At 41.2% G+C, this 23,015-nt stretch overlaps 3 protein-coding genes across 12 annotated transcripts; 1 reads left to right on the forward strand and 2 right to left on the reverse strand.

Moving 5' to 3' along the window:
• Positions 1-575: 575 nt before the first annotated feature.
• On the reverse strand, positions 576-11,178 carry LOC108035216 (JNK-interacting protein 3). Of its 10 annotated transcripts, XR_007763781.1 has the most exons (17): positions 10,437-11,178; positions 8,448-8,468; positions 7,599-7,835; positions 7,385-7,540; positions 6,909-7,314; positions 6,638-6,742; positions 6,219-6,254; positions 5,708-5,725; positions 5,141-5,198; positions 4,881-5,059; positions 4,591-4,813; positions 2,922-4,532; positions 2,640-2,860; positions 2,364-2,564; positions 2,209-2,269; positions 1,941-2,031; positions 576-1,384 (listed from the first exon to the last, which is right to left on the reverse strand). XR_007763781.1 is itself a non-coding variant. In XM_050886527.1 (16 exons), exons 1-16 carry the CDS (start codon positions 10,536-10,538, stop codon positions 1,381-1,383), a joined length of 3,639 nt encoding a protein of 1,212 aa, XP_050742484.1. In that variant the 5' UTR covers positions 10,539-11,178; the 3' UTR covers positions 576-1,380. The 10 variants fall into 10 exon arrangements, 7 of the variants coding, with proteins under 7 accessions (XP_050742484.1, XP_016966221.1, XP_016966225.1 ...); XR_001768765.2 differs by lacking the exon at positions 8,448-8,468; XM_050886527.1 differs by lacking the exon at positions 1,941-2,031.
• A 299-nt stretch (positions 11,179-11,477) lies between these two features.
• LOC108034564 (signal recognition particle 9 kDa protein) lies at positions 11,478-12,333 on the forward strand. The gene is made up of 2 exons (XM_017109493.3): positions 11,478-11,702; positions 11,765-12,333. Exons 1-2 carry the CDS (start codon positions 11,562-11,564, stop codon positions 11,855-11,857), a joined length of 234 nt encoding a protein of 77 aa, XP_016964982.1. The 5' UTR covers positions 11,478-11,561; the 3' UTR covers positions 11,858-12,333.
• A 9,479-nt stretch (positions 12,334-21,812) lies between these two features.
• On the reverse strand, positions 21,813-22,426 carry LOC108034726 (uncharacterized). Its single transcript, XM_017109666.3, has 2 exons — positions 22,142-22,426; positions 21,813-22,090 (listed from the first exon to the last, which is right to left on the reverse strand). Exons 1-2 carry the CDS (start codon positions 22,377-22,379, stop codon positions 21,843-21,845), a joined length of 486 nt encoding a protein of 161 aa, XP_016965155.1. The 5' UTR covers positions 22,380-22,426; the 3' UTR covers positions 21,813-21,842.
• Positions 22,427-23,015: the final 589 nt, after the last annotated feature.

A 23,015-nucleotide genomic window follows, 5' to 3' on the forward strand; every position in this document is an offset into this window, starting at 1 on the left:
TCCGGACTCAGGATTCCTGAGTTTTAGCCAGTCACCAAATTTTTGTACATTTGTCAAGTTTTTACCTTTGTAAAACAGAAACATTGGGACTAGGAGGCGAAAGCTGATAAGAGGCTTGCACTTTAGTCCCTCAAAGGTCGGAGTAGAAGCCTTTCAATAATACAGACTTCAATTTAAACTTATAATTCTAAATAATAAAAATACTACATTTCGGGGGAGTCCCCCGATACCTAAAGGCTACTAAAAGGTACTTGTTGAATTCATAAAAAATGGTTATTTTCTGCAAACAATAATTTAAAGTCCTTAACTTTCTGTAAAAGCTTAAAAATGTTTTTTTTCTTTGCCTATTTGTAAAAAAATGTATTATGTTGGCCATTTTATGAATGTTTCTATCTTTTCTTACAGTAAATATTTACTAATAATTTTTTTGCTCACATTGTTTTTATTTTGCTACCAAAATTTATTTTCACAAGTTAAGTCAAAGCCAATACGTTGCATAACTTATGCAGTTCTTCGTATAATACAATTCTGCCAAACAAATTCCACACGTCTGGGGCCATCGGAAATACATATCATGAATTTTGGTCAGTTTTTTTATTTCTAAACATAGGCTTACAACGAAATGAATAACAATCAAAGTTAGTTTTTAAAATTGCTCAACTAAAGTTTAAAATTATTTAACAAAATAACTAAACATAAATTGCTCAATATCGCGCTTTACAATAAAATAAAAATATAGATACAAGAAATTAAGATTCTACTACATATTTGGACAAAGAATCACGCTGAAATTCCCTTGAAAAGGCGCACTTTCCTATATCATGTTTAGATATATTTATATTTATATTTAAATGTAAATGTGGTGTTTTTGTGTCTATGCAAAATACATAACTTGCTGCCAGCAGAGCGCATAAAATTTACAAATTTAAATCTTATTACACTTTATTTTATGTATATATATATCTCGAAATATTTAGCTGGCTATCACTGACAAATAACTTGCAGGTTTTATTTTTGGTTTAATTGAAGCGATAAGAAACAATAGTGGTAGCCTCGCGGCTCGAATTTGAAACTTGTTTAACTAAATTATTTTATAGAACCCAGTTTGTCATCGTGGTAGTTTTCTTTTAAGGTAGGTTAGATAAATACTAAAATTTAAGGTAAGGTAATCTTTTCGCTAGCCTGCAGTTGTGGAGTTACACATCGTATTATAAGATTATATATATGTATTCATATAACTGCTATAAATATTCATTTGCTCTTAAACCGAAGAATCGGTTTTAACGTTGACTAACATGCCACACAATCAAGTAACTCTTATCGCCCCGATTTTCGATCGTTTGATTTGGTTCCAGTTGAATACTGTTCTCCATGTCATTATCATCTGTAAAGAGTCCATTCACTTGCATTAGTTTTCACAGTTCAAAGGGGCTGTACACAAAGAACATATGTGAATGATGGATTAGTGCTACAGAGCAAAACTACAGGGTATCATTAGGCTCTGGCCATTTACAGAGGCTGTACAGGGCACAAGGCAGTTGGGAAGTCCTTAGTTTTAGGTTTTAGTAAGCGTTTAAGTGACTGTGCATAAAAAAGTTAACTTAGATGATCAGTAAAATAAAAACATAAATATTTAGAGATCATAATATAGTTACAAAAATGAAAAGGTAACCTTATTTTCCAGTTTTATACAAATGTCCAACCCTGAAACTTAAGCAGTGATTAGGTATTGTGTTTGGGACAAGGGACGCGGAACACCAATGGATTCAACTTTTTCTTGAGTGAATTTTGTGCGGAAAGACAGTATTGAGTGCTTAGACAAAAGGTGTGTCTCAAATTCAAAAGACCAATTGAAAACACACAATTTGAGGAGGGAAAACTGGTGCCGATTGGAACAATAAAGAAAACATAAATTAAATAATAATAGGACTTGCGTAAACCTGCTTAGCGGTCTAGTTCAGTTCAGGTCACTGCTGAGGGAAATGCTGCAATTCACTTTTCGGGATCCCATCCTGCTACAGATTGAACGTTCTACGGATGGGGGGGCAGAAATCGCACAATTAAATCGCATCGAGGGCAAAACACAACAGATAAAATACGGACGATAACAAAATAAACAAAACTAAGCATTAGGCTAAATAAAGAAAATCATAAAGAGCCAAAGCGAAAAAAGGAGGAAAATCAAAATGAAAATAAATCAAAGCTTACGTATCGACTTTCCAAACTATCAAGTGCGCTGCATTATCACTAGCATCGAACTTATCATGTCCTGCAGATGGGATGGAATATGGAATGGTTATACACGGAGCTTCAGAGCTTCGATGCCCGATCCGTTTCATCCGGCGGACCCGGTGGCCACTTACTTATGCGAAAATCGATGTAGCCCTCGCCGCCGCACATGACCAGCATATCGGGTCGCTTGTTGCTGAAGGTCAGTCCGCCGTTCAGGTTCGGCTGCTGCAGCATGGGCACCGAAACGAAGAACTTGACCGCATCCCGGTGGCCGTGGAAGGAGAGTTGAGCGTTGGCCATGCAGCACAGCGGCATCTGACCATGGGGATCGGCTGCCGGAGAAATCACAAAAAGGAATGTCAATCAGATGCTCTAATCAAGATCGGGTAATATATTATATCTCTCACATGACGACTTCGGCTGCACTTCGGCCAGTGGCACCGAGATGATCACGCCGTTGCTGGTGCCGATCCACAGACGGTTGCAGGACACCATCAGAGCGGTGATGCGGACGAAGCTAAAGCCCAGCTTGCCGGTGCCGAGCATCTTCGACACATACGGCTCAATGTCCACGTCCTGCTTGTGCTCGAACGTGTGCGTGTTGTACAGCCGCAGGGTGGAGTCCAGTCTAACAATCAAACAGAATTGTCAATGTTACATAGGCTCAAATGAAGAGCAGTAGAACTAACCTGATGGACACCCAGACACCCGCTCCGGTGGCCGCCATCTGGCGCACCTGGCTCTCCTTGCGCGGATGCGCGTCCAGCGAGTGCACAATGTTGAGCGATACGGGGTCAACGATAAAGATCTTGTTGCGGTGCGCCGCCCAAATGCGCTCGCCGGCCACACAGAGGCAACGTATCGAATGGTTGCGATCACCGAGCGTCACCAGGTGATAGCTATTCAGATCCCATTGGCCGTCTGTTTGGCGGCGGAACACGGCTAGCTGGGCATTGGCTAGCGCCACAACGACCCTCGACTCGACATACACAATCGCCAGCACAGCGTCCGGCAGGAGAACCTGGTGCAGACACTCGTGCCACCTTCCCACGCTGCTGTGAACGTAGAGCATACCATCTTGGGCGCCCAACCACATGGTGGGACCCACCGAGCTCATTGCCGGCTCGTCCCGATCCTTGGTCTCCAGTATGGGATTCAGCGACTTGGTGGCGAACAGAAGATTGCTGCTCGAGTTATTGTTGTTGTTCGTCTGGTTGCCATCCGTGGAGAGACGCTGTGGTGCTCCAGGCAGAGCCTGGCGTATTTTAATGGCCTCCACATTGCCGAGTGGCTCTTCGGCACTCACCGCCGGCAGCTGCTCGTTCGACTTTTCCGTGGCCTCCTTGGCCTCCTCCTCCTCCTGCTGCTGCTTGGCATTGCTGTTTTGCTCGTCGTCCGACTTGGGCTTCACCCGGACAAACTCCACTTTGCCCAGTAACTCAGCGCCCTCGCCGGGTCGCTGCAGCATCTCGCCCGCCTTGACCACCTCAGACTGCTCCAGGAGCGCGTAGTCACTCTCCATCGCTCCCTGGACGGAGGCAATGCAGAGCAAATGCGATGCGCAGATGGGGAAGGCATCCAGAACGGTGGCCGATTGGTTGGCATCCACAACACTGACCGTACTAGCGGCATGTGTGCTCGTGCAGATCCACACGAACGAACTGAGCTGCGTCTCTGGCTCCAGTGTCTCCAGGCTGACCCTCGCCATCTGTCTGTCCAACGCCTCCATGCTCTGATCAGTCGTCGGACTGGTTATCTCAGCTATCTTGAGCGTCGACTTTGGAGCGTATGGTGAGCTGGCAGGTATCAGTGATTGCCCGTTCTTTGTGAAGCCACCGTGGAGATTTACGCCCGCCGCACAGAACACCTTCATGTGGGGCGAGGCCTCCGCCAGGGGGTTACAGTAGACGGGAACGGGTACACCACCCGAATGCCGATTGGGATTCGCCTCCTGGCTGGCCTTGTTAATCGGCAGACTCCAGCCGTAGGCGTGCAGGCGGCCATCCTCCTTTTGGACGTGGGCGCGAAGCTGGCGATACTGCTCCCGCCTCCTCGCACTGATCCTCTCAGAACTGCCCTCCTCGGCGTAGTCCTTCGGCATGATGAGGGCGTTGGCAAGGCCAGCGCTGGCCGGATGCACTGGCGGCTGGCCGCTGGTTAGGGCAAGGCGATTGTCGCCACCTCCACTTCCTCGGCTGGGAGATCCGTGGCTGTGGGCAGGGCTTCCTCCGCCGGTGTGACGAAACATCGGCCCCCCTCCGAGACCGTCCGCAACGCGTTCCGTTGGGCGGTTGGAGGGGCTGTTCGAGTGAGATTAATATTAGCCCCCAATTATGCGAAGTATATTGCATTACTCACGTAAAAAGATTACTAAAGTACTTCCAAATGCTCTGCTTCGACTTCCTGTCCAAATTATCTACGGTGCGCGACGCGCGGAGTATTTCTGTGAGACGGACTGCCTCCTGCAGCTCCATCAGGCGCTCCTTGTACTGGTTGCGTTCCATCAGCACCATGGCCATCTCCACGCGGGTGAATCTCTTGCGCTGGGCCAGCGGCACATCGTTCTCCTCCTGTTCGGTATCTAAAATGGGGGTACAAAAACCAGAGCTATTTCTGGGAAACATCTAACAAGAGCTGGCATAACTCACTTTGCTGCTTGACCTGCTCCTTGGCCTTTTTCAGCTCATCCTCCAGCTCACTGATGCGCTGCCTCAACTTGGTCCTCGATTGCTGCATGGCATTGAGCTCCTCGCGAACGATTTCCACCTCTCCAGTAAGCTCATCCACCTTCACGATTAAATCGTCCTTGACAATATTGAGCGCATTTCTGTCGAGAGTGAGAAATGGGGATAATGATGTGGATTGATTTTTGATTCCCCCTTGGGGACACATCGTCGAAGACACTCACTTGGTGGCCAGCAGCTCATTGTTTTCCATTATGAGATTTTCCACCTCCTTGCCCATGCCTGAAAGATTATTGAGAGCTTGGTTAGAAATCGGTAATTGCTTTGAGCTTTAATTGACAAAACAAGTGTAAAGCGTTAGGAAAATGCAAGTGAAACTCAAGTGTGGGTATGTTATGTGGAATATATGGATTTCGTTTGTTAACTGAGAGATGATACATAGGGAATAAATGAAATCAAACAAATTGTAGTCAATGTTAGATGCTGGCAACCTCCACAAATATAAATCATTGTAATAGAAAGAAAAACCCAGAACCTTATCTAAAAGTAAACTAAAAACTACTAAACTACAGAGATAATGGAGGAACTAAAACCAAATGATATGGCAGAACTGAAGTTCCAGGTCAGCCCAAGCACCAAATAAAAGTCAAGAATATATCTTCGATAATCTAGCGATGCTGGGCGATTTTGGGAAAAACTACTTACGATGCTAAAGGTCATATGTAATTATCATAGTTGGGGAGCTACTTTATCGATAGATAGGGGTTGTTCGTAGCGCACTTTAGACTTACCAAAATAGTTGTCGTTAGCTTCAAAGGATACAATGCAAATATAGTTGTTGATGTTGTTTTGTGGATTGTGTTTTTTAGTAATTGCAAGGGAAATTTTTGGTTTTTGTTTGTTGTGGAAGGAAACGAAATGGTTTGGATTTGGGCAAGTAGAATTCGGCATAAAAGAAAGAGAAATTTCATTAGAGGTCTTGTTATAAAATTTTATTTGTTTTTACTAAATTTTCTCTAAGGCTCTCTGGCAGACTGGCACACTTTCGAGCTAATAATAATTTCCAACAGTTATCACAAGGGAAATGCACACATAATACGCAACTAGTGGTGAAGATCCTTAAAATCTCGACTTTGAGCGACTGTTTTCAGTCGAATCTCGCATGATATTTGATGTATTTACAGGTTATATAGATGAATCCATATATGTAGGAATTATATGGTGGTTGTGGCTGAGTTTCTTGTACTTGACTTTGCTCTTGCTGCTGTGGTTGATGTTCTTGAGTGGTTGAGTGGTACCTACCTGAGGACGCATACTCTCCGGGGTGAACCCAGCTGCCTGAGGTGTTTCAATGGTTCGTATTATCGGTTTTTAGTGCACGGGAAGGCAAAACAAGAAGACAGAATAAGGATTTTGTAATGAGTACAGCTTGGTTTTGGTTTCAGGTGTCTTAATACTAAGTTTTTTAATCAGAGAGCTTTCAAAAGTGGTGTGGACAAAAAGTAAGGTAAAGGGACTATTTGGCATGTTTTGAGGATTGCAAAAACATTAGAATAAGTTTAAGGAGGATAAAATGGATTTGGAAGAATAAATATTTTTAATTCACCTTACTTTTTGACCCCATTAACTTTTTCTTTCAAAACCCCGTACTCAGACACCTTTGATTAGCAACATTTAGGGTGCAACAGACTGGTCTGAAGAGCATTTCCCTGCCATCTCACCTGTGACAATCTCATTCTCTTCGCTCTCCTCGTTATCCTGGAAGGATAGCTCTTGGTAGAGATTGTTATCCGAGCGCTGCTCCTTTTTGGTGGTCGAACGACCAACTGGGTTGGGGGATTTGGATTGGGTGGTTCGGAGTTTCGGTGTTTTTTGTTTGTTTGTTTTTAGTTGAGTTAACACAAAAATCAAAAGAAGAGAGGAAACATTAGTACGGTGAGCGCTTGAGTAGTGAGCATAGGCATGTTGGATCCTCGGAATCCCTGCACCTACCATTTGTGGGCACATTTGGCACAACGGGACTGCTGTCGGGGCTCTGGGGCGAGGTGGCCTGGTGCTGCTGCTGCAGTGCATCGGTGGCCGCTCCACGTTCCACCGTTCCGCTCAGATTGTCCAGCTCGTTCTGCAGCGATGGCGGACCCGAGTCGTCGGACTGGCTGCCCACACTGCAAATGGTCTCGGTGTCCAGCATCACCGAGTTCTCCAGCGAGGCGAAACCATAGGAAACGGGTCCCGAGCTGCGAGCCACGGGATTCAGTCGCGCCCGACTCACATCCATGCGATCGGAGGCGGTGCTCATTTGGGAGTGCGTCGAGCCCATCAGCATCTTGGTGCGTTCCATGTAGTCAACATGGTTCTTGAACAGCTCCGTGTACCGCTCGTGCAGTTTGTTGTACTCCTAAAAAGGGGTTTATGTATGTAGTAAGGAAAATAAGCAACACTTCAGTTGTGGAGTGGTCTCTGCCCACCTTCTTGAGATCCGCTTCCCGCTCTTCCAAGCGGCTGGCGTGCTCCAGACTGTTTTTGTGCTTCAACTCCAGCATTCGCACAATGCTCTCCACCGACTCCAGGCGCGTGGCCAGCTCCTTGTTCTCCTGCTCGGCCAGGTCCTCGGCTTCCAGTAGCTGGGGAAATGCCATACAATTGTTATTGATTCCGCAACCAAGTTCACACTCTAGTCACCTTCTGTTCGGACTGCTTGCGGGCGCTCTTTTCCCGCTCATATTGTGTCACCAGCTGCTCGTTGTCCTCGCGCAGCAGCTCCACCTCCACGTCCTGCTCCTGATTAATGCGATAGGAGGCGTCCAGGCACTCCAGCACGTTCACCAGCAGCGGCATCAGGTTCTTAACCACATCCTCGTCGTAGCGATTGATCATCCGCTCGAACTCCTGATAAATGCTGCCCGCCAGTTGTTGGACCTGCAAAATGGATGTGCATCAGTCGATTTGGCTTTGATTTTGGCCAGTCAAAGGGACAACAAAGTGCAATTGATTAGTAGAATAGAAAGAGAACCTTTGAAGACCCTTGCAAAGATTTTATGCCATGCAGCTAGGGTATTCAAAGGTTGCCTTAGTAAACAAACTCCATAATGGTGTTGATTTACAAAACATAACTACACAAACGGAGAGACTAAGAAGTAAAGATAGTTAGAAACCTCCCATTTAATGGCTTAATTAAATCGGTTAACATAATTGCGGTTTGTGGCCGCGGTTTTTATGAATGGAAAGCTCTTGAAAGATGATAAAAAGCCCCCTGTCATGCAGTTGGTTATTAAAAACAGGTGGGAATTGAGATTATTTTCGCTAAGTAATGAAACCGAGAAAGGTTAAGGCTGTCACCCCTTTCGGTCTCAAATTGTTAGTAGAAAATTATAAGCAAAACAAACAATTGCAGGGCGTGAAATGTGGTAGTTAGGAAAATGCTAAAAACAATTATATATCGTGCATTTATATACTGGCATGTGAATAACAACAAAAAGAGTATAGGAGGGAAATTAAGTGGACCACAAACGAAAAATTTGGATAACTCACGATGCTGACAACCTGTTCATTCTGAAAGAGAAAGAAAAGAACAAAAACAAGGTGTAAAGGACACATAAAACAAAATTTTTAAAAATCGGTTAACTCAAAATTTTGAAATAAAACCCATAAGGTAAGTAGGTGCATGATGAATGGGAGTGAGTGCTGTGCCAATTATTTACAATAGATGTGTCAAATAATAAATGAAAATGAAAATCATGAATATTTTCTAACTATGGTTAAGAAAAACCTTTTAATTGTAGCCTTATGAATATTACGAAATATTTCAATTACTTGATTATATTATGTTTTAAGGGGGTACTTGGTTATTTCTAAAGTATTTCAAGGGGTGTTTGGGCTTACTAACATTCCCACTGCACTCCAACTACCTTCTCTCGAGAAACCCGTCATCCGCCCAAGGCTGGCCACGCTTATAAGGCCAACTAGCTTGGTGTTCAGACATTTTTGGCCAGACTTGTTTCACAAATAGTTTCTGGGCTCGTGGGGCCTGCAAACAAGTTTTCGGCGCAGTGCTTCCCGCTCGAAATCGCCGCGAACTCATTACTCAATTAACAGGTAGCTTATCAGCGACACATGTGCGCTAGGAGCCAAGAGTTGGGGAGCCGATGAGCTCATTGGGCAGGGAGGAGGAAATGGCACTTATATGAGTGCAAAATGTGGGGGGTGACCCCTCTGATTTAATTTGCATAGCCCGATTAAAGCTGGCGAAGCTGATAAAGTGCAAAATCAATCGGGGAATTGGGGTGAAAAATAAAAATAAACTTGGCCGCAGAGGCGGGGGGAATCGCACATAAGGAGGCTACACTGTCAAGAAAATGAAATAATGTTGACCTACTATTTTATTGGACGTTCTTTAATCTTTAAAGATTGTACAACTTTATATACTATATCACTTTCCACGTTCAAAGAACCTTTAAGTATGATACCTTTACTAATTTTATATTATTGTACTTCCAGAACTCCATTTGGGGTTCCAAAATTTTCTTTCTCTGCAAGGGATTGCGTGAGGCGGTCATAAAATTTGAGGACCCACCGACTGACTCTATTGATTTCTGGTCCCCGGCTGTTACCCCATTTTGGCCTCTCCAACTCTCCTGCTCTGCCCAATTTTCGGTTGCTATACTTCGCCAGTTTGAATGTCAATGACCAGAGGCCTCAGCTGATGCATAATAAACAATTGTTGGATGCGCTTTTACATAATTAGGTGTATATAAAGAGAGAGAAAAAGCGATGGGCAAAGAAAGCATGTTTTCTGCGATTGCATTTCCGCTTGGGACACTCTTATAGCCTCATTATCTCGTGTTTGTGCTCCTTATATGGGTAGGGCTGAATGTTGATGTTAAGGAACAGGGCCCAAGAGCAGATTAAACCTACATATTGTGCGTTATCATATTTAAGGGGGAATCAGAAACGCCCGTATGAATCAGTGAGTGGTACAAATTAGTCAATGTTTTTCATTCTTCCTACTGAAAATATAACCCAATGGAAAAGGTATTTCCTTGGAATTTCGGTTTAAGATACCAGAATCTCTTAGGTATCATGATAAAGTTTATCATGATAACTAATTATTGATCATTTTTTTTATAGATATTTAAGAGTTATTTAAAGATTCGTTAAAAAATAATCCTATATTTAGCAGTCGCAACTAAAAGTCAGAGTTTTTAAGTAATTTTCTATAGAATTCTTTTTCAAAAAATGTATCTTTAAAGAGGGTTATAATAATAAAACTGCTGCCTAATGGGAATCATATAATAAATATTAAAAATATAATAAATATATACCGCATTATGGAAAGTATCTTAAGAAGATGAGTGACTTCAAAAAACTGATCTTATTCCTCCGCATTATGGGAAAGTATCTTAAGTAGATGAGTGACTTCAAAAACTGATCTTATACTATCCCATTCCAAGTGATCTATGCTGTGTCCGTATTATCAGAGTGCAAACCCGATGAAGGGGGGCTTCGTGCATTGATAGTCACCTTCTCCGACATGACCATGTTGTTGTCCTCGGTGCCGTAGACCGTTTCTGCCCCAGACTGCGGTCCTCCATTGTTGAGCAGGGCATCATCGTTGTCCATCATGATGAGCGGGGCCTGTGTGGGATCCAAAGATCTCTCTCTCTCTCTTTATAAAGGGGGTCTCAACCTCTCAGGGGGTGGCCGGGAGGAGGGGCGGGCGGGGGCGGTGCACTTGACTGCCGTTTGCGTCGTACGTCACGCGTTAACCGTTATGCAGGCAGTGGCTTTTCAACCCCACCAGAGCAACAACAACAAAGTAGTGGGGGTGGGGAGCAGGAGGGAGAGAGAGATAGAGAGAGTCTCCTACACACACACACAAGCACTTGACTTTTCGATGATTTGTTTTGTGTCACTCGTATTTATATTTCGAGCGTATCTCTAGTACATATATTTAAATAAATTGCACATGAGCTGGTTCTGCGTGTCACTTTTTATTTGCGTTTTTCGTTTGCGCCCCTCTGCCATCTCTTTTCCACCCATTCACAAAATTTGATTGACTAGATTTCATCGCGTTTCGCGTCTCTTTTTCGCTGCATTTTCAGCCAAGTTGCTAGCGAATTCCACTGCGCACGCCTCCGCGGCCATCCGATGCCTGCGATTGAGCATTAAATTTTAGCAATTATGGCGATTTTCACAGCATTTTAGCAATAAATATTGGAACACTTTGCAGCGCAGCGACTATTGTGTGTGGGTGTAGTGTGACTGTTTGTGAAATACCACTTGTCTAATAGTAAGAATGTGGTATTTTTTATTGTTTGCCTATAAGGTCGCACTAATAAGTGGTTTCAAATTAGTTACCTCTTTGTATTTTTAAAATTATAAAATGTAAGCTAATAAAATTTCTTAATCTAGTGAACTCATTTTATTATTTAAGGTTAGACTTGCCAGGCGATTTAAAACAAAATTTATATAAAATATTCTGATCCGTTCACAATGGATTCTCCGATAACTGCTTATCGTTATCGAATGAGTGAGTCGGTATTTTTCACGCGCACGGTCACATTGCTTCAACGTCACGCCGTCCAGTTCCTATTGTTGTTGTTTTTTATTAAATTCGCCTGGATTTCCGTTTGTTCAACTTAAAAAATGGTTTTTGTGAAGAACTGGGAGGACTTTGAGATTGCCGCCGAGAATATGTACATGGCCAATCCCCAGAACTGCAGGTACACGATGAAATACGTGCACTCCAAGGGCCACATACTGCTCAAAATGACGGACAACGTAAAGGTTTGCTCGGCTTTCCCCTATCAAAATCACATTTTTTAACAATGGATTTCCCAAACCCACAGTGTGTGCAGTACAAGGCGGAGAATATGCCGGATCTGAAGAAAATCGAAAAGATCACCAGCAATTTGGTGGGGCACATGGCCTCCAAGGAATAAGACCCAGCACAAACAAACTTTTGGCCACGGCGACACTTCTGCCCCCGGACAACAACAACAAGCACACACACACATATATGTAAATCAGCCACAATTGTTGTTGCCTTGCGCGGACAGGTGTGTGCGCGTGTGTGTGCCATCAACACCCGCAATTGAATTTAGTTTTTAAGCGCCAGAAAGCCGCCGAGCTAACGAAATTCGAATGTGGCGATCAGAGTAGCTGCTCCTCAGCCTGCTTTCAAACGACATTTCATAAATGTCTGCTCTGTACACGTTGCGAATGATCTGCGAACGGGGACATCATCCTCTTGAGGTCGACATCCAGTCCGCAGGCAGCGGCGGCGGCGCAAAGTGTTTTTCATAAAGTTAACCATACGATTTTGTATTTATTGTAAAAGTGAATGGATCGTACACATTTCCATGAAATGATTCGCATGAAATAAACCAGGGGAATAATGTAGAACACAATGAAACAAGGGAATAAGATCCTGTTTTTATTATTATGTTCTATTATCTGAAGACTAATGCTTCTGGTAGAACAAATCTCTTGAACTCATTAGGTGAGAAACCATTTTAAATCCCTTTTTATTTATTTTCTTTTTTTAATATCATTCGCTGACTTACAAACCTGTAAACATTTTTATTTCAAGATATTTAAGCTTAAAATTTTGCCCCTTTTTTTTATAAACAATACCTTCGTACCTTCAATACCTTCTTAATGAACCAAAATATAAAAATGTGAGCCACATATGAAGACTATACTAACCACTAATGGCTAACAATATTTATATGACAATTTCTAGATGTAGCAAATATAGACTTTTAGAAATATCAAGTTAGGTAAACCACCTCAGATTCCTGAAAGAAGAATCAAATTAAAATTCTTCGGAGCATATCAAAAGAATTTATTAAAATTTCCAACGAGCAGAGCGTGAGTAGTTGTCATTTAGAAAGGTTTTCCGAAGAACTCTTAATTGCCTAACCATTAAAGCGATTAAACAGCCCGGGCAAACAGTTAACAAGCCACCTGAAGGCGGCAGGAGGAGCAGAAGAACCACCGATGGGAACTGGAAATGAACAGCGGAATGGGATGCTGCTGGGCTCACTTAATAATCCGAGAGCAAATATTGGTTATTTGCATGTGAGGCACTCGAGTTTATTTGCCGCAGGAGATTGACAGCAGCCCGCCGCGAAAGATTGGGGAACCGATGGAAGCGATGGAACCGATGGCCACCATGGACTGGACATTGGGACACTGGGTTATTTGGAGATCGGTAGCCCAGAAGTGTTTGCCCAGAATGCAGAATGCACTTCGGCTGGGCAGAGGGATGCACCTGTTGAACGGGAGGCAACTCAGTAGCCACTTTGGATTAAGCCGGAGCGTTTGCTTGACCCACAGAGATCCGCTCGAGCGGACCTTTTGATCAGCCCTCTCCAGCCCTACAGTTGCAGCTCAAGCGGACTGTCCACTTGGCCATCCATCCAGGCCGTTCGATTGAAGACACCGTCCGTTTCCGGCAGCCACAGCTCCGCGACAAGCTCATTTGGCTTCTGTTTGATGGAGATGGGATGGAGTTGGCTGGCGGAGATGGATGGATCCTCTGCCCGTCCCATCGGATGTTTGTGTTTGCCCGGCTGGTGCTCTTCGAATATGCCCCTGTGTTTTGATTTACTCGATTTTTGTTTGGCTTTGTTTGCCTTGCGCATTGCACTGCAATCACAATCACTTTAGGCGGCTCGGCTTCAACGCTTCAAGGTATGGGTGGTATGGGTCTTAAGTTTAAGGGGGACCGGGGGGAAAATAATATATTCAGGAAACAAGTATTTTTAGGACCACAAAAAATGTATAAACATTCTAAAAAATAAACTAACTTATTGGATCTTTATTTATTAATGCTAAAATAGCTTGACAATGGGTTGTTATGGGTTCTAATTACCTATATAAGTCCCAGTGCAATAGAAACCCCATAAATTTTACAGGGACCCCCACAAAATGCGGTTATCAAAATCAACAAATCAAAAGACAGAAACCATAACAAGCAATCTCAAAGACTTCCATATATTCCCTGCCTACCTATATATTCTATATATATATAAGAACAACACTTATGATATATATGGCCGATTGTATGGGGGCTACTGGTGTTGGAAAATGAGGGTCGTAAAAAGCATAGCCTCAGGGACCGGTGGCAATAGTTTCGATCTTTACAAGACGATAAAGCTCGTGGTTTAATTAGGCCCCAGCGACTCCTGGCCGCCCACCCTTCCCAAAGCGTTGCGATAAACTTGACAAATAACATAAATACCTTTTATTGCGGGTGGTTCGGATGTGGGCCTGGGGTGATGGGGTGCGGGTCTGATTGGGGGTTCGGTGTCTTCAGGCGTAAGGCCTTCTCAAATAGACCTACTAGTATTACGCGGACCAGGGCGGTACGTGCCTTTTACGACACCCACTGTGGCGTCAATTATAAAGATATTTAAGTACAGTTAGCATGCAATTAGACGGCACACAGTGGACTCTATCGCCATGGTCAGACTGCCATGGCAATCCCTCTGATTTAATATATATAGTTTATGTGGTATCGGACCCGCGGGCCATATAACTAAGTCCGCCTGATTGCCATAACTAGTTGGTCATATGACAATTAGTTGTAAATTAAGACCATCGATTTCTTACACAATCTGGGCCAGGCGCATGTTAAGGATTTGCTAAATGAGTGGCAAGCATGAGGGGGAGCTCTTTAGTTGTAAATACTTAGGATTAAGGTATATAAATATTTGATTCATATTGTAGCTTAGATAAAAAAAGCTAAAAGGTTGATTATTGTCAGGAAAATAGCATACTATTTCAAGATAAAAATGTTTAGTGTAACAGGCTTTCAAGATATTATATACCATACATAGCCATCTTTGGAACTGTATATCAATTGTTATTAGAGATAATAAAGCTTAAGTTCAGATTCTTTTTTAAATTGCATATTCTAGTACTTACTTGAAAAACAAAAAAAATTATGATATATTCAAGCCCTATGAAACATAATTAATAATAGTATGGTACATTTCATTAGGCATTCGGGAGATGGCATTTTTTTTAAATATACAATTCTATTATTATTAAAAGGATATTTCGAAAAAGTATCAAGCTTGGGTTATTTAGTAGAAGAAAATTCAAGTTTTATTTTTTTTTTTTTCAGATAATTTCCGTTAATCAAGATATAGGAAATCATACTTTATTATTACTTACTTATTTATTCGTTATTTAAAAATGTTTTTAAATTATCTTAGTAGTAAGTGTAACATGCTTTGTTCAGAATCTCTTTGTATGACTCTTCACCGCAAATCCCTTTGATATTAGTCACAGACTTCAGCCGCCCCATGCTATAACTCGGTCAATAGCTTGGGTCAATATAAAACTCATTAAAGGCAGGCATCATTGTCTCAGACCACCTGTACCATATCATCTCCCCAGGGCCCCCTTTGCACATGGGGCACAACAAAGCGAAATTGAAACGCAAACCGACTAAAAGCCCCGGGCGGAGCTTCTGGCCACCCCTTTTCCGCCCCCCGGACCAGGCCTCTATTGACTCAAAACGGTAGCCGCTCAACAGTGGCTAATGGTCATAATTAAACGTGGCTTATTTGCATAAATCAAGTGGTGAGTTATGTTCACCTGGGCAGCGCCGAGGTGAGTGGTAATGGAGGCTTTCGAGGTGTTGCCGGTGAGGGGAAAACGCTTGAACAACTCCAAAAGAAGCCGCTTCCTCTTGGCCATTTCCCCTTTTTTCTTTGGAATCCATTTTGTTTAAATACCCTTTAAAGTGGGTATCCATACTTTCTTAACAACTCGGTTGTTATATGTAGCTAATCAAATATATTTACTATTTATTTTAATCAGTAACTTTTACAAGTTGATTGAGGAAGTAATAATATTATAAATCTCAATTGCAATTTAAACCTCTTGAGTTTTCTTGGCACACTCATGCAAGCTTTTTTTAACCATACAATTCATAATTTCACTCATGATTACATTATCTATATAATAGGTAAATTTCTAAGTAAATTTATCTATAGGTGCCATAAAGCATGACTTGCCCGAACCGGAAGAAGTTAACCTACGTCAAAGGGGTTAGTAATTTCTAATGTATCACAATCATAATCATCAGGGGGCCACAATCGATTGGAAGGGTGACAGCATGTCTATAAGGAACTGAAAATTATATCACTTTCATTAAAAATGTATCAGAAAGAGTTAAGCAGAAATTTCGCAGTGCCAGAATCGATGAGTTTCCCTGAGATACGGAAGCAATTGCCCACTCAAGTTTTGGGACCCGGAGATTTGTCATGAACCTCTCCCCAACTAACTCATACTACCTGTATCGCGACGATTCCGACTTATCGGGGTGCACAAATCAAACAAATAGCAAGAGAGGGCGATTTCAAAATTGTTGATAAATGGCAATTGTTATTACTAATATACGATGGGCTTGGTAATGGCTTATTTATAAGGTTGGCTGCTAACAGGGTCTGCCTTTGGCCTGGTAAATCAACGTCTATGATTAGAGCTTAATACATCTTGATAAGGCGTCCATAAAAAGGAGGTTGGGTTCGAAAATTTGATAAATCAAAAATGCCACTACCTCGTCTTCACGCTCTTTCGTACTCGGCAACTCTTGATTAATCTGGCAATTTAGTTGATTGCCCGGCTAATCGAGAGGTTTGGCCGGTTCAAGAGCCAATTTCCGTTATCCGCGCTTTAAAACGCACTCAAAACGCGCGCGACCCGTGCTTTTATACTACCTCTGTAAATCAATTAAGTTGATAAGTTAGAAGTCGGAAAGTTATGCTTAGACCGATTATAATCGGTAATGTTCGATCTACATTCTGGGTGGTATACTTAGATCGATTATTACCGATAAATATCGAACCACTTTCAGGGTGCTATGATTAAGTATGACTAAGTATGACTTATTTTTCCGCACAGAAATAATGCTTAGATCGATTATAATCTATATCTATCGATTTACTTTCTTGGTGGTACGATTACTTATGATTTTTACCTGGAAAGGTATGTTAGCAACTATTCTTATCGATAAATATCGATTTTTTCCGGGTCGTATGATAAAAAGGAAACCATTACCTTATAACGGAAAACTTACCTATAAGTGTCAAAAATTTGATTTTTTTTACTTTCTATTTGAATCCTTTAAATTTTCTTTGGAGGATTGTCCGCAGTTTAAATCGCACTGGAAACTCGCTGAACCCGCGCCTTCAAGACTCCTCCGCAAAGTTCAAATCTCCGGCGTCTCTTTAACCGCATCTGTGTTTACCCATTAGCGTTTTTCGGGCTGGCAGCTTAAAATGTTTACCCGGCTCGCCGACGAAGACGATGATGGTCTGTGGGGAGACCCATGAGCTTCCAAGGTATACAATCGTTTTTTTGGCATTTCTGTTTGCTTTCGAATTATTTCGTTTTTGGCGAATGTTAAATACGCAATGCGTAAGCAAGGTAGTCGGGAGCGATGGCAGGGGTGTGGCAGACATCTGAAAGCTAGATGGCGCCATCATAAATTCATTGAAATTCCCTTTTAATGGAGATTAATACGCACCCGAGGCGCCTGCTTTTGAACTTACTCCCCGGACTTACCTCTTCTCGCCCACATCGACCGCGATTTATTGACTTTGCTAAATGTTTTCGAAAAACTTTGGATATTTGCTTAGTTTTCATTTCATTGTTATTTGCCATTTGTCTATGGCCAAGTGGCTAATTAAGAACGTGGGAATGTCGCAGGGCAATCGAGGTTAAGTGACATTTTGGGATGGTGAAGTGCGAGGGATAACTAAGATTTATGAAATACGCACATTTCTAAAAAGTAGTATTGATAATACTGATCTTTTAGGGGAAGTATTTCTCAACATTTTGTTAGGGCAAACAGACATCTTGAGCAGGAGAAGCGCAGCCATATCATAAGCAAGGGTTAAATTAAATTTTCAATTTAACCTCACAAATACCGATCCATTCTAAAGGGATATCTAGGTTATGGTTAACTACCTTTTATCTAAGCAGAAGAATAAAAAGATTTCAAATTAATAAAAGCACAACTATTTTTACCTTGTCTATAGAAAAAGCAACTAAGAAAGAAAATACTTAATTATAAGAGAGTCATATTATAACCAAAGCTTAATTAAAATACTCAATTTAACCTCAAAAACTCCAATCCTTTATTAGAGGATCACTTAAACTAAAGTATTTTAATTAATTTATTTCATTTTAACATTAAATAGATTAACACTTTCCAGCTCTTTAGCTATTATCTTCAAGAGTTTCGGTTAAATCCAAAACTTAAACCAGACGGTCTCAAGTTTGCATGCCATTGCTCCAATCACACCTCTCCAGATTAACCGAACCCTTCTGACGCATTTGAATAAATTTACAATTGGCAGGCGGGTTCGGTTTAAATGATTTACAACCCCCGGGGAGGGGACCTTTGCCCGCTTGAGCTGTCATCTGGTTTTTTCTATTTTTGATTACCTATAATCAACCAGACCAAATAAAACGATTAGGGAAGAGTGAGAGAGGCGAGAGTAGAATGGGACAGAAAGAATCGTTTATGGGCAAATCAATCAATTTCAGTGCAATTTCAATTAGGCCAAGATAAGCGCTAAGGAGGCGGCCAATCCAATCAAATGGGCCAACGGTCGCTATCAGCCCGATGGTGTGTGTGTTCAATACACAATTTTAATATTTTTTAATTATGAAAACAAGTTGATTATATAAATTAAATCGCTGCCCCATCGGCGATTAGATTACGACACCGCTTTCCAACTCGAAATTCTTAACTTTTCGAGTGATGTGACGACCATTTAAGCGGCTTTAAACAAATTTTTATAATTTTTCCATCTTCATAAATTTTTGGGCACCCATAGAGGAGGGGTGGGGAGGGGCGGCCGCGTCGCCTGATAAGGGATTTTGAATTAATTGAAAATTGATTATTAGCGATATATGGGCGAGCAGATAAGAAAGACCGAAATTGAAGGCAGCTGAGATAAGCGATTTCTTTTATTTCTTGCACTCTTTCATAATTGAAAATTAATCCATCATAATAGACGTCAGCGCAGAAATTAAAACTGACGACTGAAGGGTCTTTGGAACCCTAAAGAAATTTTTGGTGGGAAAGGGAACAAATAAAATATGAAATGATAAGCGGAGATAGTATATTATGTGGCGGCAAACAAGACCAAGAAAAGGTAAAGCAAATAGGCCCAAAATGGAGAGAAATATTTAATAAATTGTGATATCAATGCGGCAGGATGTGCCCAGGCAGAAGGCAGGGGAGCCATCATTATCTGGCAATTGAATGCACTTATGCAAACAATTACAAACTGCCAGGCAAATAGGACTGCCGTGTATCTGTATCTCGACGCGAGTATCTGATCAAATACAGAGTACAAATCAAAATGCGATTTTCGTGCGTCCTTCTTATCGCAAAGAAGTGCACGTTTACCTTTCGCTTCCAACCGTCTGGCGCTTCACCATAAGGTTATATGTATTTATATATATCAGGAAGTACTACCAGCGGAGGTTAAAAAACTCCGATGTCGCAACGGCAGCTAAATGTATCTCAACTGTGTGCAAACAGAACCACACACTCCACTCGGCTCACCCAGTTCGACTTGGTTGGGTTTGGGTTTGGGCTCTGGTTCTGGTTCTGGTTTCGGTTTGGCTTGTGTTTTGGGACTGCAACGGCTTGAAAATCTGTTTGCGCTGTGGCTAATGAGGCAGTCGAATGCAGATACAGAAGCTATATATAAACACCGATAAAGATATCGCGCTCCTCGCGTTCCTGTCGCTTTAAGATTGCTTGATTTCTCAGATAAACTAGAGCCTCAATCGTTGTATGGCTCGTGAACATACCGAAGCACTTTTAAATTTATAAAGAGACTTTTTATTTAAGCAAATAAAAATATCTTGCAGATGTCTTTCCTAAAAATGTATTCTTTTTTATTTCTAAGATATTTTATTTATTTTTATTTCCGCCTTAATGAACATATAATTTTTCTGTAAAGATTTTTAATCCATAATTTCTTTGCTAAAAAATATTTGTGAAATCTCATGTTGATAAAAATCTAAACTTCCCTCAAGCTAGTCAAAGTTCTTTCAATTTCAGCTATCAACTTGATTTATGATGACCCAAAATTACAATCAAAAAGCCCCAAAACGTAAAAGCCCAATCTTTTCCGAGCGGAAACAAAATAGTTTGCACCCATGGCTCTAATCAAAATAATAATTTGCAACCGCTCAGTAAACAATTTCCTCTCTAAGCCCCACACTAAGGATAATCTGGCCCCGTGTTATCTCATTAATGGTTCCCATAATTCTTACATTTTATATATACCAATTAAAAATAATAAAGAAATATGGGGAAGGGAGAGGCGAATTGAGTTTATCAGTTTTTAATAAGTTTGCTCCGTTGGCGAGCCAATAACAAAAGCAAATCAATTCGCGCACTTAATGAAAAAACACAACTCAATTATAAACTTTATCAGCGGTATTCGGGGCGGAGTTTGGGGGCGGGGTCTTTCCGGGGTTCACGTTCATTCAAAAGTTATTTTCTCCATGTTGAAAATCAATTAATAATTCCGAGTCAATAAATAACATGTGCTTTATAATCGACATATTATTAAATATTTATTTCACTTCATCTGTGTACTTAAGTTGATTTATAGTGAAAATTGGAAAGGGACGGTTTCCTTTTTCGTTGGAAGAAATTTTTGATTGGCCAAGAGTACGCCAAAATGCTATAGATTTTTTAAAATTTTAGAAAAAATAAAAAAGGTTTTAGAAAACGTTTTCCTTTATATTTAAATGTTTTAAGCATAAATAAGGTGATTCAAGTTAGCTGGCTTAACCGATTTTCATTGCAACATAGCGTCAAATATTAAGGAAATCTGCAATTAACAATCAATAAACAAGCTTATTAATTGACCTCCTTAGAACGTGTGGCAACCATTTGGCAATCATTAGGGTCGGACATGCTGACCCTCCCAGTTTGCTTGAAAAATTGCGCAGAAAAATGAAGAAAAACAGAGGAACCGAGAGCTGTGGGTGGTTGGCAAAAAATGCAAATAATAAATACCAAAGTGCAGTAATAATTTGCATTCACACGCATAAGTAGTGAACTCTCTGTGCCCACATCTCTGTCAACATAATGAGCCAATCGCATGGCAGCCACTTTGTAGATACAACTCGGCGCGGTATCCGTATCTGTGTATCTTTGTAGCTGCTGAAATGTAAAAATTATTTATTGATAACGCAATTTAATGCCAATTATTTGCACATCAATATTTGCTCAATTATCAATTGCCATTCAGTTGGGTGTGGCTGGGCGCTCGTGATTAATGAGCAGATTGAATGATGAGGAGTGGTGGTTTGTTTTAAATTTTGTTTTGTGGTGATTGTTTTGAAATGTTTTGGAAAACCTCTTACGCTGTGCCTTCCCTTTTTGTCCATTTTTGGGTGTGTATTTAGCCAGAGCACAAGTGTCAAAGTCAATTCAATCAACCCTGCCTCTCGCATCCCTTTTTTCGCCAGCCTTGCAAGTTTTGTTTACTTAGCTAACTAAGGCTGTGGAAATCTGTTGAAATTTTCTGGCATTATTGTTCACTTATCGGCTGAATTAACACGACAGAAGGGGAGAAATCGCAGGTCCTGGAAAGGGATTACTCCTCTCTTTCTCCCCACGAGCAGCCGTTTTTTTCCGGTTTATATGCTGACCGCATCGAGTAAATTGCAGCAACATATGTGACGATTTATTTTTATTGGTGATTTGTATTTCTGATATTTGCTGGCAAATTTAACGCCTGATTAGTCTGATATGTCAGAAAATTAATCAATGAATTAGGAAATTTTATCGCTTTAATTTTCAAGAGAAACAGTAAAAAATATATATAAAAGTGATTACGGAAAATAAATAAATTATTCGTGTAATTAGAGAACAAAGGTACATAATGATGCCCATATCAACATGAAATCCCGACTCCTAAGTCCTCCGGCCCTGTCTTCTGTGTCGAGAAACCATTTACCACATGGACACGTTTTATTTTCCATAAGCGATGACCAAATTGTCCGGGAGCAGCTATGGCACTGGTCTTTACCTTCTGTATCTATGTCATTTCTCCTGAGCTTTTGACATCCCATTTCTGGCGACCAAAAACAGCAATACCCCATTAGGGCCTCTGAAAATTGGAAAGCAATGAGTGCCTGCTTTTCACAGCCCAACTACTTACTCTCCCTTATAAAACCCATTCCGGGAAGCACGCAAGGCTGCAAAAGCGGTGGCATTCCTGTCGAGTTCATCTTTTCATCCAACTTTAGGGCATCGAGCTCAAACTCACAACTCCACCCAGTTGTCGTGATAGCGCAGTCCATGTTGATATGCGAACAATTAGCACATTGCATTTTGTTATAAAAACTTTGGGCAGTAGAGCTACTCAAAGTGGCTAAAAACCATACAATTTTGAGCATATTTTAAAGGGGGTTTTGGAGTTTTGGTATAAGGACTGCTAGGTTCTAATTTATTTATTATTCGGGTTTGAGGCTTTATAATTTGTAATAAAGTATTGCCCTCAAGACTAAATAAAATATAATCATTTATTTAAATTGGTATAATAATAATATTGTTATAATTTTAGTATATCTTTTATTTTTTAGTCTATACAAAAAAAGTAACCACCTTAAATACTATTTTTTGTGGCTAAGAAATACTTAAAGTTACAGAACTACATTTTTTTATGTACCACATTTTCTTAAGCCAGTTTTTTCCAAAAATTGGAAGTTTTTAATATAGCTTAAGGGTACCTTACCTTTTTATGATAATTTTGGCATTCTGAAAATAGCTGATGCAACAAATTTGAACTCTAATTGCATATTTACGCTACCATTTCCCCAAAATCAAAACGAAATCAGGCAAAAGCTAAGGGTAAACACAATGCGAGCCAAAAACCGAACCCCAATCCAAGCCCCCAACATAAAACCTGCCTGACCATTCGAAGCTCCACAATGCCACCTCTCCATCCCCAGACTCTACCCCTATATGTTTGTGTTGTTATATAAAATAAACTATTCTGGAACAACACAAATCATACAGAGGCAGAGCAAACG

This window comes from Drosophila biarmipes, chromosome 3L, assembly GCF_025231255.1.
Source record: "Drosophila biarmipes strain raj3 chromosome 3L, RU_DBia_V1.1, whole genome shotgun sequence".
NCBI lineage: Eukaryota > Metazoa > Arthropoda > Insecta > Diptera > Drosophilidae > Drosophila > Drosophila biarmipes.

What these genes read in the sequence shown, in the direction of transcription:
- LOC108035216 (XM_017110732.2), bottom strand. Translation starts at nt 10,538, where the DNA reads ATGATGGACAACGATGATGCCCTGCTCAACAATGGAGGACCGCAGTCT. An exon ending in AATGAGCTGCTGGCCACCAA is followed by an intron (nt 5,060 to 5,140) that starts GTGAGTGTCTTC and finishes CACTCTCGACAG; the next exon opens with AAATGCGCTCAATATTGTCA. An exon ending in GGAGCAGGTCAAGCAGCAAA is followed by an intron (nt 4,814 to 4,880) that starts GTGAGTTATGCC and finishes CCCCCATTTTAG; the next exon opens with ATACCGAACAGGAGGAGAAC.
- LOC108034564 (XM_017109493.3), top strand. Translation starts at nt 11,562, where the DNA reads ATGGTTTTTGTGAAGAACTGGGAGGACTTTGAGATTGCCGCCGAGAAT. An exon ending in AAATGACGGACAACGTAAAG is followed by an intron (nt 11,703 to 11,764) that starts GTTTGCTCGGCT and finishes CCAAACCCACAG; the next exon opens with TGTGTGCAGTACAAGGCGGA.
- LOC108034726 (XM_017109666.3), bottom strand. Translation starts at nt 22,379, where the DNA reads ATGCTCAAAATTGTATGGTTTTTAGCCACTTTGAGTAGCTCTACTGCC. An exon ending in AATGGGTTTTATAAGGGAGA is followed by an intron (nt 22,091 to 22,141) that starts GTAAGTAGTTGG and finishes TCCAATTTTCAG; the next exon opens with AGGCCCTAATGGGGTATTGC.